Source organism: Struthio camelus, chromosome 6 (assembly GCF_040807025.1).
Source record: "Struthio camelus isolate bStrCam1 chromosome 6, bStrCam1.hap1, whole genome shotgun sequence".
In the NCBI taxonomy this organism is placed as follows: domain Eukaryota; kingdom Metazoa; phylum Chordata; class Aves; order Struthioniformes; family Struthionidae; genus Struthio; species Struthio camelus.
In genome coordinates this window covers 41,749,644-41,764,643 of record NC_090947.1, presented here as the reverse complement: position 1 = coordinate 41,764,643, position 15,000 = coordinate 41,749,644, and the positions used below count along the sequence as shown (strand labels likewise).

At 40.0% G+C, this 15,000-nt stretch overlaps 1 protein-coding gene across 15 annotated transcripts in view; it reads left to right on the top strand.

Annotated features, from left to right (window-relative positions):
* The window catches only part of GTDC1 (glycosyltransferase like domain containing 1), a 197,680-nt gene that overhangs the window by 164,940 nt on the left and 17,740 nt on the right, over window positions 1-15,000 (top strand). For all 15 annotated transcript variants that reach the window (XM_068949317.1, XM_068949311.1, XM_068949312.1 and 12 more), the window contains one exon: window positions 14,597-14,706. In XM_068949317.1, coding sequence (XP_068805418.1) covers window positions 14,597-14,706 — 110 coding nt within the window. The remainder of the gene's footprint in view (window positions 1-14,596; window positions 14,707-15,000) is intronic.

Genomic DNA, 15,000 nt, shown 5'->3' with positions numbered 1-15,000 from the left:
TTTCTTCTTTTCCCTGCGTGCGCTATATCATCTCAGCCGTTAAAGACTTGATAACCAACAGTGGTCAGAAATCAATTTTTCTTCCCCTAATTGTAGGGGTATGATAAAAGATCACGGGCGGGATCTGAGAGAATTTATACGTGCATGCAAACAAATGTCCGTTATCGATTCACGTGAAAGATGAGATACGGCCCTTATCTCGTGTCGTGTGTACCGGCGTGTGACCAGAGCATGTGGAGGGACGTGGGCAGAGAGATACAAGAGCGGGAGGAACTGCCGTGAAAGTCACGATGGAGAAATTCAGAAAGAAAAAAAGAAAATCTAGATTGCAAAAATTATCTGAAGGGTCTCTGCTCTCGTGGAAAAAAATAGGTACAAAGATAGGGCTTTGCCCAGGGGTCAGTTTTGATTGTGGGCCATCGCTGCAGTGAGTGTGTCCGACTTTAAGATTTAAAAGGAATTCAGAATTTGAAAGTACTTAATATAGAGCCAGTTGAGAGTGCTGCTGCTTTAATAAACGGCAAACCTATAACCCCAAGTCATATTTTCCCTGCGTTGCAGAATTCTTTGGACCAAAGTTCATCCCGTCGGGATGCAGATAGAAGAAGACAGCGTCCAAACCTGTTATTGGTCTCACCGGGCATCCTCCACGTTGCAGACAGCTGGCAGAGGGCTTGGAGAAAACGAGGTCGTGGTCGTGCTCCTTCTCTCCAAGTGCCGAGTTGTGCCGTGTCGTTTTAAGGTGTTAATCCAGAGGTGGGGTGTTGGAGAGAGGAAGGAGGCTGCTCGCAGACCGGGAAGTTGCCCCGTAGCCGGGAGCTCAGAGCTGCCCGGCTCCTCTCTGTCCCCGCGTACTGCAAAGCGGTGGAGTTTGGCTCTAGGTACAGGCTACGCAGAAGGCTCACCTCTGAAAAGCAGCTGGTTCTGGCAAATATAATCGAAAAAAAAGTGAAAGTGTTGGTTAGATAAGACAGACTGAAAACATAGGCTTAAAATGCAAATGTTTATACAGCCTTACATAAAATGGAGCAGATATGATAAAAGCCCATAGGATGTAAAATAGCAATTTTAAAATGGAAACTTTTTAGCAGTGTGTAAGAAAAGGTTTCTAATACTCCCCAAGGAAAACTGTGTTCACTAGGAGTGTGATATAGATGACACATGGTGAACGAAATATTACCATGAAAGTGTATGTAGAGACATCAAGTAGAAGCTGATTCCTTCACTTCTTGAACATTTAAAGTGAAAAGAAAATAATCTAACTTCATTTTCATGCAAACAAAACTAGAGTTAAGTTTGACAGCATGCCTTGGTGTCTTACGAGTAGCAAGCAGTTCAAGAAAGTTAATGAAATACTCCAAGAAATTCAGATTTTAATGTAAACTGGAAAGGCAGTTGGGAAGTATCCATTCTTTCTTAGTTCATTCGTAAATGAAGCCTAATCTTGAAGATTCTTCCCGCAGCTGAGACTTGGGGTACTGAACCCTTTCAGCAGAAGGTCTACTATCCCTTGAGCATTGTCTTTAAGATCTTTCAGAAATTTTCAAGATATAATGAAGACCTCTCAAGTGTGAAAAATCTCACGGTACAACGAACATCTCAGCATCATTTTTTTTTTTCTATCTATCTTCCTTATAACATGTTTTCCTCTAAGAGCTATAACAAATTGATAGTCCGGAAGAGAAAACATCTCAAATTTTGATCACAGGAAAAATACACCTTTGTATTGCCTTTATGTTCTCCAGCGTAAAAGCCAGATATATTTTTGGGTTAAGAGCAGTTTACTTATGTTTATGATTCAGCAGAGCCTATGGTAGGCATTCCCAGAGCGATACTTGGCTTTATGAGCATCTCTGCGGTTCTGTGGGTGAAACACGGACACCTGGAGCTTCAGAAGAGTTGTCCTCTAGTCCCCAATTAAACATAAACCTATCTTTTCTGAAAATTGTGGTCTGTGATGGTTATCAGGACAAATTCTAGCACACATGGAGCCTTCTTTTCAGGCACAGTGCAGGGCAGCGTTTCATTCCTGGGTAAAATGGCAGGGCATTAAATGCTGGTCATCACATCCGGCTGTGAAGCACTCAGAGGGACCTCCACAGTGTGCTGTCTCCAAACAGAAGTAGGGGGTACCAAGATCTTGCTTCCCAAACCTTACGGAAAACAAAAATTATTTTTACTACTTGTATACATTTTGCATATCTGTAGAACCTTAAATTTGTTACTCTCTTACAGGAGCATTCAGGTTCCTATCATACAGATGGAGAAACTGAGGCAGGAAATGAATAACCAGCTTTTCCAGTCTGGCTCACCAAACTGTGGGTGCCTTTTGAGACGCATTTGTGTTGCCTGATTCTCAAGCCACTGCCCTAGCTTCCTTTTACTTTAATGAGTCCAGAATCAGGTAACTGCCTCTGTAGGACAGAAAAGAACAATGACATCTATCTTTAAATCATCTACTTAAATTTACGTTAGGTGGTAAAAAGATTGCATTTCTGCCAATCATATCGAAAGATATGCAGAGAGTTAAAAGGTGCTGGGTGTTACGAGTGGTATTTTTCCTTGTGTGGTTTGAATTGCCCAAGCTCCTGATTAGTAGTTGAAGCAGTTTGCTCATTTGGCATCAGCAGTGTAATAAAGGAAAGGGGAACTATCTCAGAAATACAAAGAGCTAAAATATTTTGTGATCTGTTCTCACTCAGATGTATACTTCAAATTGCGTTGCCTCAGTGGAGGGAAATAATTTCAGTTACCCTGGTCACAGTAGAAAGCAGTCCTCTTTTTGAATGCCTTTTTTCATTAATGTAGATATGTTTCTGAGATGAGAAACGATGTTTCTTCTAATTATGGTAACATGTAGTTAATTTCCTTTTTTAAAAGCTCGGTGTGAAAGGCAGTTTCCTTTAAAAAGGAAGGAAAAAAAAAAAGAAAAAAGTGATACAGCTGATGTTCCTGTTGCCTTAGCAACAGATTTATTTATTAGGGTCTGAAATGACATGAGTTAATATACCACATACCTGCTGATCGGCAAACTCTCCTATTTCAGCTCCAGTTGACAATTAAGTCCTGGACAGCTACAGCCAGGGGTTAATGTTACTCATTAGGAGAACTAGGTCATTACTGGGAAATCAAGGCACTTAGGCAGCATGGATAAAATTCAAAATTCAACATCTCAAGGAGTGAGGGGTTTTATGTTAATTAACCTTATTTTCCTTTCATTAAAAAAAAAATCTTTCATATATGCATATGACAGTGGATCAATTAATTGAAAAAAAAAAAGTAGGCTTTAGTTTACTTTCCTCTTCTAGTTGTCTTCATTTCCTTTGGAAGGGTTTCATTATTTTATGGAAAATTCTTATGTCTATATGATGAGTAAAAAGGGTATTAAAATTAAGAAGGGAATCATCATGGAAATCAGCTTTACCACAAGGGAATGAGCAAATAAAAGCCTTGGAAATGAAAATAAATAAGCTTTGCTAATACCTCACCTAAGGAGCAGAATATAAGCCCATCAGAGCTTGGAGATATTTAGAGGTACTTCTTTGCTTCTTTATTAAGCAGTTACATAGTTATTTGACCTTCAGAAACTGAAACTTTAGAGAACTAAATCCAAGTTGTTGGTAAATATTCTGTTTACAGAAATCCATTCAGTGCTGTGGCACACAGTAACTCTTGGAGTTAGTAACTGGCTTCTGATTTCCAGTAAAATTAAATACATTCTCTGAAAGTTTGATTAAGATATCTGAGTTGGAGCTTTAACATGATAAGTCATAAGTGATTTAATAAAGCTCTCCTGAAAGCCTTTATTTACTAACTTTTAGCAGACTTTATTCTGATCCTGGAGAACGTAATAGGCTGCAAAAGAATCATGTTTAAATAAACTTATTTTTTTACTCACTGCTCTCCCAAATGCATTTAATTCTTTCACTTCAACCAAGTACTCCACTCTCTTTTCTCTATTTAAGCTCTGCAACCCGATTCTGCTCCTAGTTGCGTGTGGATAAATTTGGTGTAAACCCTGCTTCCACTCCTGTAAAGTCAAGGTTAAAGCAATACCTTACCTGAGGTGCATGTAGTAAACAATGTTCTCAGATTGTAAGAGCACTGTTATCTACAAAAAAAGAAAAAATTCAAAATGAGTGGTTTGGGGCATGTGGCGGCATTGCACTCTAAAGCACCCTACAACTTTGTGCAACTCCATTTCCAGAGCCGCCTTCCTTCGATCAGAAATAGGTTACAAAATTACGTTGTGTCAAGAACTCCTGTGCTTCTAAAATGGAGTTTGATGCAGGGCTTTGGTACGTTTCGGACCATTTTGCTTCACTAATAGGATTTATTTACCGAAGATCCCTGCGATAGCTGGTGGAGGCCATGGTGGGTGACGCGCATGAGAGGCGATGTGCTGCTGTCCGTTGTGTGTCACTGATGCGAGCGTGACACAAGCCCATCTGTGGACTGCAAAGGAAGCCGTTACTGCTTAACCATGCCAATCTGCTCAGACACCAAGATGTGATAGCGAGACAGAAAGAGTTTTTAAATAAAAGGAAAAAGTTAAAGTTGCATAAAGATTCTACTTAAAATATCACGCGCAGAAACCTTTCTTCTTCATTCCCTCTGTAGGACCCAGGCACTAAAATGCTGTAAGAGCTGCCACTTCAGTGCTGTCCTCTGAGGACTGCTGTGACAAATGTTTCTGCCATGGTTCAAAAACTGATTTTGAGTTAATGTATGACTAAACCAGGACTATGTTACCTGGAATTTTGAGTTTATTTTAAAGTTTGGAATGGTTATATTACACTTTGCCATAAAAACTATAGTAAACCTGGTTCTCCCTTTCTCCATAATGGGAGACTCTGTTCTTGGTATCGTCCTTCTCTGGGGCAACAGCTGTAAAACCCAGTTCTTTGAAGAGAAATATATGCGAACTGGTGAGACCAACGGCTCTGGGCAGTCATTTTGAGGCTCTGAAGGAAGGGGGCTTAGACTCTTCTTTCACCTATTTCCATCAAAGCAAGCCTTTTCTACCCCCATCTCCCAAACCTGTTTTGGCCTCCTCTTTGAAACCTCTTCCTTTTCTCTTTGCCAGTCCTAGTTCCTCCGGCTTCTCCTCCTTTCTAGCCTCCCTGGGCAGAAAATTCTCATTGCATTCGTCTCTTCTCCGGTTTCACAACCTTTTAAGTTACCATCCCTGCCTTTCCATAGTGTTGGGTCCTGTTTGCCCCATTGTCCAACCTGAACGTGTTGCCTTCTTGGTTTCTTATACTACTTTCCTTACTCAGCTAATCACATCTTTCCCCTTAAGAACTGACGTTATGTTGTATCTTTTTCCCCTCTCCCTTTACTCAATTCGCTATTTCTTTGTCCCACTTTTCTTGCCTGTTTGGTCTTACTGATCAGATCTCAGATCTCCACCTCTGCTTTTCTGTGGTCCCCAAGAGACTTTTAGCCAGACTAGAAAAACACACTTTACCTTTACCAGTTTCTGCCTCTTCACCCCCTGTCTTCTGCCAGCTTTTTTTCTCTGAACCTAATCTTCAGTTTCTTGTGGATTCCTATCTTCAGTGCCTTATTCTGTAAAGTCCAGTATCTTACTGCAAGCCCAGTACAGGAATCACTGAAAGTGAAGACAAGATTTTTTTTAGGTTCAAATGTTGGCTCCTGCCTGGGCTTTAGCAGTCTGACCTGTGCTAGTAGGACCCTCACACCTGGCCTTGGCCTGAGGTATGCCCAAGACATGTGGAGCCTTCAGTGACCAGGCCCAAAGAGAAATTTTTCAAAGGCTTGTAACTTGACTTTGTTTTTAGGAAGTTTTTCACAAGGATAACAAAAGGCATATCTCTGACACGAAATCAGGTCTGACCAAATACACAGTTCTCTCTCTAAAACAGAAAGAGGCTTATTTGAAATTTAAAGTATGCGAGATATTGGTTTTGGTTTTACTGGGTAGTGAGATTTTTAAATCTTGTTCTTTGGATATTCTGAAAACTTTTGGCAGAATTTTTCTGGACAACTTTAGTCCAAGGTAGCCGTAAGTCCTGGGAAACATCATAAACAAAAAAGAGGTTTTGTAATAAGAAGTTCCAAGCAAACTTAGCAGACGGTACCACCAGCCCACTTTGTAATATACAGCACCCCTCACCAAAGTATGTGAATGTCTTCCAAGAGACAAAAATCAAATCCTTCATAAGCCAATAATCTAATTTTCATTTTCCTCTATATTTTCACCAGTAATAGGGGGCTATGTTTCTTCCTTCAGAGCTCTTTTTAATTAATTTCCTCTTCTTACTGCACTACAACTATTTGAGTTTTTTCCTCTTTCCCTTCTTTTCCTCCCCCGACCTCCCTTTTTTCCATGTTTTCATCCTTTTTTTTCTCCCTTTGTCCCCTCATTCTGCTTTTTCTCAGTGTGGTTGTGGGAAAACTGAGTCAAAGAAATGAGTTCATTCCTTATTCTGAAAGCAGGGAGATTTGTAGTTATTTTAATCTCTCTGAATAATGAGTTTCAAGCCTTGGTTTTGGTGCCAAGAAAAGTTCCTGCTTAGGAGCTTCATCCTTGGAGATGACAGCTTCACGAATCCAAAACAGATGAGTTATCTTAGGTACCCTGGCTAATTCCTCTCAGGGAAGATCACAACTTCCTTTTTAACCCAGGCAGTGTAGACTGGAGTAGGTGGAGTATTAAATAGTCATAGTTTGGTATAGTATGTAGGTCCACCATGGAAATCACGGTGGAATAGACAGCATCAGTCTGCAGGGTCCTGTATAGCGAGGTCGTCATTCTCAGTCAACGTGTAGTAATGTAATTTTTATGCAGTAATTTCTGCTTGATTCTTCTGTTCTTCTGAGGAACCACCTGAGTAGCAAATGTTGATTATTGTCCACTTACTATCATATTATTGCCCATCTATTATTACTATGAGATGATTTTTTAATAGCGTATTGAATTAATTACAATAGGATGTATAGTATATGGTTATCAGAGCCCTCAGGGTCACACGGAAATTTTATCTTGCCTCCCACTACTCCTCACAACAGGGAACCGCTTTGCTATGATACGTTTGGAACTTGAAGTTAATTTTGCTTTTTTAAGAAACTTTTTGGCGGAGTACATAAGAGTTACTGGATTGCTTTCCAAATTCAACTAAAGTGATTTTCACGTGAATCTAGCATTATTACACTTGTGAAAAGCTGGATTTGCTAAGCGGCAGTAAAAGAAACGAACAGGCATCTGAATCAAAGTGCGTTGATTTTTACACCAACGTAACTGAGACCAAATGCAGGTCTTTGTCTTGAGAGGTTAATCTCTCTTTAGGAAATAAGCAGAGGACTCAATGACGGATGCTGATCCTGAGGTTTCTTTGGTTAGGGAATGTACAATATTTTATTTTGAGTTTTTTCTTTATAAATTGTGAGAGGAGAAGAAGAAGGATCTAAACAATAAACTCCCAAGGTTCTTTTTTTTATGAATCTCTTCTAGATAGCACAAGATAGGGGAAAATGCTTTTCCAGCATAAAGCAAAATGCCACCCATTTTTCTCAGGCCAGCCATTTGAAAAATCAGAAGGTAAAATACACACTCTTCACTGTAAATACATCATGGGCTATAATAGAAAATAAAACACTATGTTTGCCCGTACTATTTGGCTGTTTTTTTGCCTCTCTAGTACCATCTTTGAATTCCTTGCTTTGCACAGGTCTTTCACAAGCATGAGCAAGGACCAGGACCTTTGTTTGCTTGCAAAACCTCCAGATTTCTGGCTAGAAAATATTCTCTAGGATCCTTTGTTCAGTGACACTTAGGCAAAACCATTTCCTTCTTGTTGACTCCATTTTTTATTAACTGACGGGGTATTGTGGTAACTTTTGATGCTGATGATGCCAGACAATGTTTAGAGGCACAATTACAGCAAGGACATTTTGTGAGCAGAGCAACTGAAGAAGAAAACTCATTGGACTTAACTACGTATTTACACTCCACCTCTGCATCATTTTGGAAATGTAAAAAGATGGAAAAATACTACGATAAATTGAATAAATGGAAAGTAATTAACTTTCCCTTCATGTCTGAATTTTCTTAGTTATTTTTCCCCCTGTTTCTTTTCTAATAGTTCTTTCCTGGCAGTAATTTTTCCTCTTTCGCAGTTAACATGAGCATTGTTATTAGAAATTTGGTTTTAGAATTTTACTTTTTTGTCTTTTTTTTCAGTCTTAACATAGACAAAATGTATATTGAAGTGATTCGATTTAGGCAAGTGCCTTCCTTTTCCGTGAAAGTAATTAGTACTAGAATGTATTTCATTTAGTATGTTGAATAGGTTTATAACATGAGTCCTCTTACTTTAAGAAGAATATTATCCTCCTGAAGTATTTACTGGCTCTGATCCTCACCACATTCCTGTAAGTGAAAGCTCCTGTAAGACTGTATCTTACAGATGGGGAAACCTGGACAGAGCAGTCTCATGGGAAGTCAGTGACAGAAAAAGATCAGAACTCAGCAATTCTCTATTTTTAAGGCCATGCTTATTTTTGTGCACTGCACTGCTACTTTCTGACATTATTAGGTTATAATAGACCTAAATTCACAAGTTGATGGGCTTAGTATTTAGCATAAAATATCAAAGTGTAATTTGGTAACTAGTGAAATACAGTGATAAAATGGCTGGTACTTTCCGTTAGGTTCGGTATGTCGTGAAATGGAACCCCATTTTTGGCTCAGCCGAGTGTGCGTTTGAGGATCGCACCGTTTATTGTACTGACGTGCTGCCGTGAGTTTCTTGAGAGTGCCCTGGACAGATATAAGGTCAACCGGAGGCAGATGTCATATGGCTTGTCTTATCAGCCTGTGGCACGACAGCTCCTGTGGCACGAGAGCTTCTGAGCCTCCTCCGTCACCCTCACCAAGTCCGTATTGTATCAGTCACACCAGTAAAGAACCTCAAGTTCCTGCTTTTATCACCCAAATGAAGAACGTTACTGGGATAACGGCACCTAGCAGCTACTGAATCTGTCGTGATGGAGGTGCAGTTCTTGCCTTGCCCCGCTCCCGAGGCTCAGCATCGCTCACCTCCTCGTTCTCCTCCTTCACCATTTCATAAATTGTAAATCTTAGGAAGGACTTTGCAGGTTTTCTCCCTTCCCCTCAGTGATTCTTTTGTTCCTGTTTGCCACCACGCTGCGCTCTTGCTCTGACACTGCTCAGTGTCTCTTCTCATTGTCATCTCTTTCTGTTCAGTCCTTCTCCTTTAATTACCACGCATTTTTATTTTTGCTTCCTAATTTACTTCTTTACTGATATTTTTCTGACCTTTTCTCTACCATTGGTACTACTTTTAGATGCTCCCTGTGGCTTCTACCTCCCTCTGAATCTGAGTTTTCTGTTTTCTTTCATTTTTCCCACATACTTTTTTTCTCCTCTACTTATCCCATATTTGTCTTTCTTCCTTTGGCTTTGGCTATCCCATCTTCTGTTTAGTTTTCAACCTGAATATTGCATCTTGTTCTTCTAAGCGTGTGGTTTCTCTTAGTCTTTTCCTCATTCAGGTGCTCTGTATTCATTGGGTTTTTTGCTCTTCTTGTGGTCCCGTCCCCTTTACGTACTGTTTTGCCTAGCTTGTCCCCCTGTTTGCTGCCAAACTCAGTCCTCGCTCTTTGACTTTCCCCAAACTAAATGGGGAAGCCTCTTGCGCGCGCTCGGATCGTTGTGACAGCTCCCACTAACGATCCGCCTCCAGGACATCCCCATCGGGGTTTTTCTCCCTGGGCCTTCAGTGATTTTTTCTTCAACTGTTGTTTTTTTTTTTTTTCTCATTTGCCAATGCTGCTCTGGTGTCTCCTTTAGTGATTTTTCTCTTTCTTCCCTCTATTCAGAGGGACCCTTCAAGGCCTGTGTCTTACTTCTCCTTAACTTGTAGTTACTGGCTCTGTGCTCAGGGACTTCCCGAAGGCCTTCCCGGCCCCTCGCAGCCTCCCTTGGGCCTCCCCCCGGCTAATGCCTCTCGTCCCAGGTCTCCTTTGGCTCATCAGTTCTCCGTCTCCAAACACGGTGCCCAGCGCTCTAAATAACAAACGATATTTTGGCAGCCCAGAGTGACACCCATCCTCTTGAAGGCAGCCAGGAATCGGTGCAGTAGCTCTGGGTTTACATCCTAAATCTTAAAATGTTAGTTTAACTTCTAAAGGTTTCGTGAGTGCTTTGGTGCTGCCGTTTCTCACCTTTGTGCAGCTGACATTCAAGTGATTTTATTAAACGGGGAGGCAGGAGGAGAAACGCGTGCACTGCGGGACAACTGGAAGTCTGGATTCGGCTCCTCTTTTCCCACTCCTTTGCAAACTGATGCTTGCTGTAGACTGGTTCTCTGTGATCTGGAAATACTTTTCTCCCTCTGTGGGCTCTTTGGATTTTTTACTTACTACAGTGTAGAAAATGTTCCGAATTGCTTGGATTTAAGGCACTATGAAATGTGAAATATTACTATGCGCCCTCACAATTTTGACTTCTCTGCCACTGGAACATTAGAAATCTCCTTTGCTAAATGTCTTAAGATTGAGATTAACCCTTTTAATTTTACTTTTAGCTGCATTTATTTGTAAACCTCTCAAAATACGTAGCACCTTCAGAGATGGCATGGCAGGACTGTTGTTATCACAGTCATTACACACCCTTTGTGCGTTTTTTTTCCTGAAATATTAGGGCTTTGTTCCCCGACGTAGCCCTTCTATGTTATAGATTAACTAGCATAAACCATAGTTTTTAAGCTTACTTGTTTTTTTTTTTTTTTTTAAAGAGACTGCATTTATTTTGGCCCTTTGAGCACGTTCTCTCTCTTTTACCTAACTCTCACCCTTCCTAGCTGCATAGCTGTATGTGGCTTTCTCGTCCAAATAACTAGGACTGTCACCAAGAATGATCAGTTTTATATACACCTAAAAAGTTAGGCTTAAGTCACATAAGACCATGTGGGTCTCTTACTGAATTTCTCTCAGGAGATGAATATGCACCGAATACTATAAAGGGCCGAATTTACCTCTTTTCCATCACTGATCAGGACTGTGGGTCCCCACCACCAGCAGGGACTTATTTCTGTTCTTTTTTAATCAATCTTTTAATCACTGTAAGCTGAAAAGAGGGATATCAGACATCAGTTAGTCCTGACAGCATCCTTCTGTGGTGAAAAACAAATAGTCACACCCGTTTTATAAAGAAAAAGGCTAAGGCAGAGCTGCTGGATGCTCAGTACTGAGGCTACTAATACTACAACTTACCCGTTCTCCGTTTGATTCCATTCCTACTGAAACCAAAACGTAGTCTGGAAAGTCTGGTCTGAGATTGCAAAGGGAAGTCACCGTAAGCCAGGATGAAAACCAAGGAGATCCTGAGCCACGTTACCACAGCCAGACCAGGCGCTTGCAATGTTAGTGCACAGCAAAAAAAAAAAAAAAAAACCCTCTTGAGTAATCCTGGGTAAAAATTTCTAGTGTGTAATACTGAGATATTGAGAGCTCGACGCGGAGAGCAAATATCTCTAGTGGCAGTGCTCTCAGATCCAAATGTAGGTATGGGTGAGAAGCATATGCTGCCCGTGTCCGTTTTGTGGCGGCTTGGAGCTGGAGTTTGGTCATTTTGCTGTTTTCATATGCTTATGATGAAATTTAGAATACATTCAAACCATGCCCAGTTTTTATTTTTCCTTTACCACATTAATATTAAATCAAATAAATATACAAAAGCCTAAACTAAACAACAGAAGCAGACCCTAGAATCACATTAGATTAATTTTTCCCCAAACACGTAATATCTCTGAAGAAAAGTTTGCCTTTTAATATCAGGCTTTTATACAGTTTTGCAGCTCTTCTCAAGGAAATGAAGTACATATAATTAATACTGTTTAATAAAGCTCAAAAATGCAACAGATGCAGCCAAAAGTGCACGTCATTTTGAGCAGATCTTTACAGAACAGACATTCCATATTGTGTTCATCCTTTTCCACGATCACTGCTATGACAATCTGGTGTGTTTAGCAGTTGTTGCTGAGTAAGGCAGACTGGATTGTATATGATTTTCTCCATGTCAGCTGAGAAGCACAGCACTCTTCTTTCTGGTGCACTAAAGAGATCGTCGGGTGCTAATTATTCTCTCTACCAGGAAGCGCTATATCATTATTAACTTACAAATATACATTGCAATCTGTAGGTGCACGTGCCAGGAGCTTTCTGTAAGTCCTCACAAAAAATGGCTAAAAATAAAATGGTTGCGCCTGGAAAAGTCTCAGGAGCTGACGAACCGTATGAACTCCCAAGTAGAAAAGCTACAAGAGTCACAAAGTTGGTCATTAAAACCTGTAGGCATCGTTGCTATCACATAAAAGCAAAACGTTTTAAAAGGCAACGTGGAAGGAGGATCACCTACATCAGAAAACCCATCAGCCAGGCTCCAGCGCAAAGGAAACGTTTCCCCTTCCAGCATTCCTTCTGGGTGCCAAATTTTCCTTCTGTTCTTCCTCACCTATTAAACAAAGCTGCAACTTCCAATTCCTATCAGTTTTCCTAAATATGTGCAGCGTATGTGGCTCGGGCGAGCTGCAAGGCTTCACGTTCCCCTGCCAGCTCCTTGACAATGTGGCTCCAACAGCAGCCTCCACTCTTGGCTGCCTCCGGGACCCCTGGTCCCTCCTGGAAAGCAGGAGGGAAAGCGTATCGTTTTCTGGAAGGACGTTTTGTGACTGTGTAGGCTCTGCTGCGGATTGCGAAGGTTTGGAAGGATCCATATCGGAAGCTTCGGGCTGTGGCTGTCAAGGCTGCCCTTGCTGCGTACGTGGATGTCTCAGACCGGTGACGCTTCACCTGCGTGCTGCGCTCCTCAGGTCCATCAAAGGACCATTTCTAAAACACCCATAAAAACCTACCGGCAGAGGAAACTGAGGCCAGCAGCAAACACTACAATGAATTACCTGACTCTCAGCAATGAAGCTATTTTCTTTACAGACCTCATTTGTGAGATAAACATCCCATTCCAGCCAAATCTGTTATGAGTCCAGTTCTCGGCTCTTTCAGCTGGATGTTTGGAGAGGACTAGAATATTGGAAATATGTTGATACCTATAATTTACCAACCAGAAACAAGTGGATATTCTAACCATAAGGTTACAAGCAAAGTAGCAGATAGTTCTCAGTTCTTTGCAACCGAGAGAAATTCGCTTGCAGAGTCAATATTATCCACTTTGGTTATTGGAACCACCGTGGAAACTCCTGGTTCACAGATGTGAAACAAATTATGAAGCTTATGCTGTTGCATTCCTCTTTATTGCTGGGAACAAAACAAATCTGGGAGATGCAGACCTTCTTAAAGTGATTTTTGTCTGTCTTTTATTTTTAAAAATGCAGCTAATTCTGAAAACTCTACAGTTCCTGAAGATTTTTCAGCCTACGAAAGTCACATTAATTATGAGATTAATTTGTTTTAATTCCCTAAATGAAAAATATTGACTGAATGAGAAATTAACACATGTAGAGCTGCAGATATCATTTGGCTTCAGATTTCTTGAATGATACAATTATTAATCTTTCATATAGTGGTGTGACAAACCTACAGATTCATTGTACAAAATTAGGCTGTGAAGAAAGACACCAGAGCAACCAGGCTATAGATTTGCCGTAATACAAGAAGGAAAACAGGGGAATTTTCTAAATGATAAATAAAAACAATATCTTTTAAAGACGTATGGTGCACATCTGTCTGAAATGCGATAATTTAAAGCAGAGTAATTAAATGTAAGAAATAATACAGATTTCACCTTGGAGCAGGGGAAGTAACTCATTGCATGAAGTAATTCATTAATATAATTTCCAAAATTCTGGAAATTTAGTTCATCTATGGTATCTTTTTAACCTTTCAGTCTACCCTGGTAAAGAAGATGGACTAGCAAATAGGATTTTCTTTTCTTTTTGACATCAGCCTTGTGTTTCAAGACATTGACTGTAATACCTTTAATATTATCTTCAGCTGAAATTATAAATATATGCAGTTTTCTTATCTGCAGATAGCTCCTTAAAAGTCTAAAGGTGGAAAATGCCCTCACATTAGGATTATTCTTTCTTCTTTACCTAATGCACTGAGTGAATCAGGAGTACATGTTAATGCAGCGTGTATTCATAAAAATCCATTTGGGAAAATCATGTGTTTTTAGCAAAAGTTTTCAATTAACATATTGCTCCTGAAAAAGGGGGTAAAATATATTGGAGATTACATATCTTGTTTCAGTGAACGAATAAAAATCAGAGCTTTTTTTCCTACGTCTGCATTTTTATCATGATTTTGCTTTAGGCTTGGTGAGGTATTCAGTCCTGGCTTTCTAAGCTGGTAATTTAAAGAGTAAAGACATCATTTCAAGACAGGTAAGAGATACAAGAATCTGATGAAACTGAGCTTTGAGCTTGGGCGCTGCATCGAGTTAAATATGCAGCCATAAGTGAAGCGGGAATTTATGCTGAGGAGCTTTTGCTCCCCAAAAGGAAAATTTAAGAAAAATACTGTTCTGACGAGCAAAAAACGATTCCACAAGTAAACAACTGATGTTGAGATAAGTTCTGTTTATTTCAAGGGAACACGATAAAGATCCTGAAACTTTCTTTAAAGTACTGCTGCAACTTAAAGAGAAAGAACTGCCTTTTCATGTCTCTGTGCTGGGAGAGTCTTTCAGCGAAGTTCCAGGTACCTCTTTTTATTTTTTCCCTTTCGTGGTAAAGTTATCATAAAATAGATATTTCCAAAAGGAATTTTCATGTATTATATGTTTTCTTAGGTTAATGAAATGAATATATGGAAATCTTCATAAATTCTGCTGCAAAGCTAAATAATATTGGCATGTTGTAAAATTAAAATTATTAAGGATAGTAAACATTCTTTATTTTACTTGGCAATGGAACACTTTATTTATGACCTGTGTTTCAGCAACACGTCTGTATTTATCTAAATATAGAGACGGGTGAAAGTGATTAGATGGTT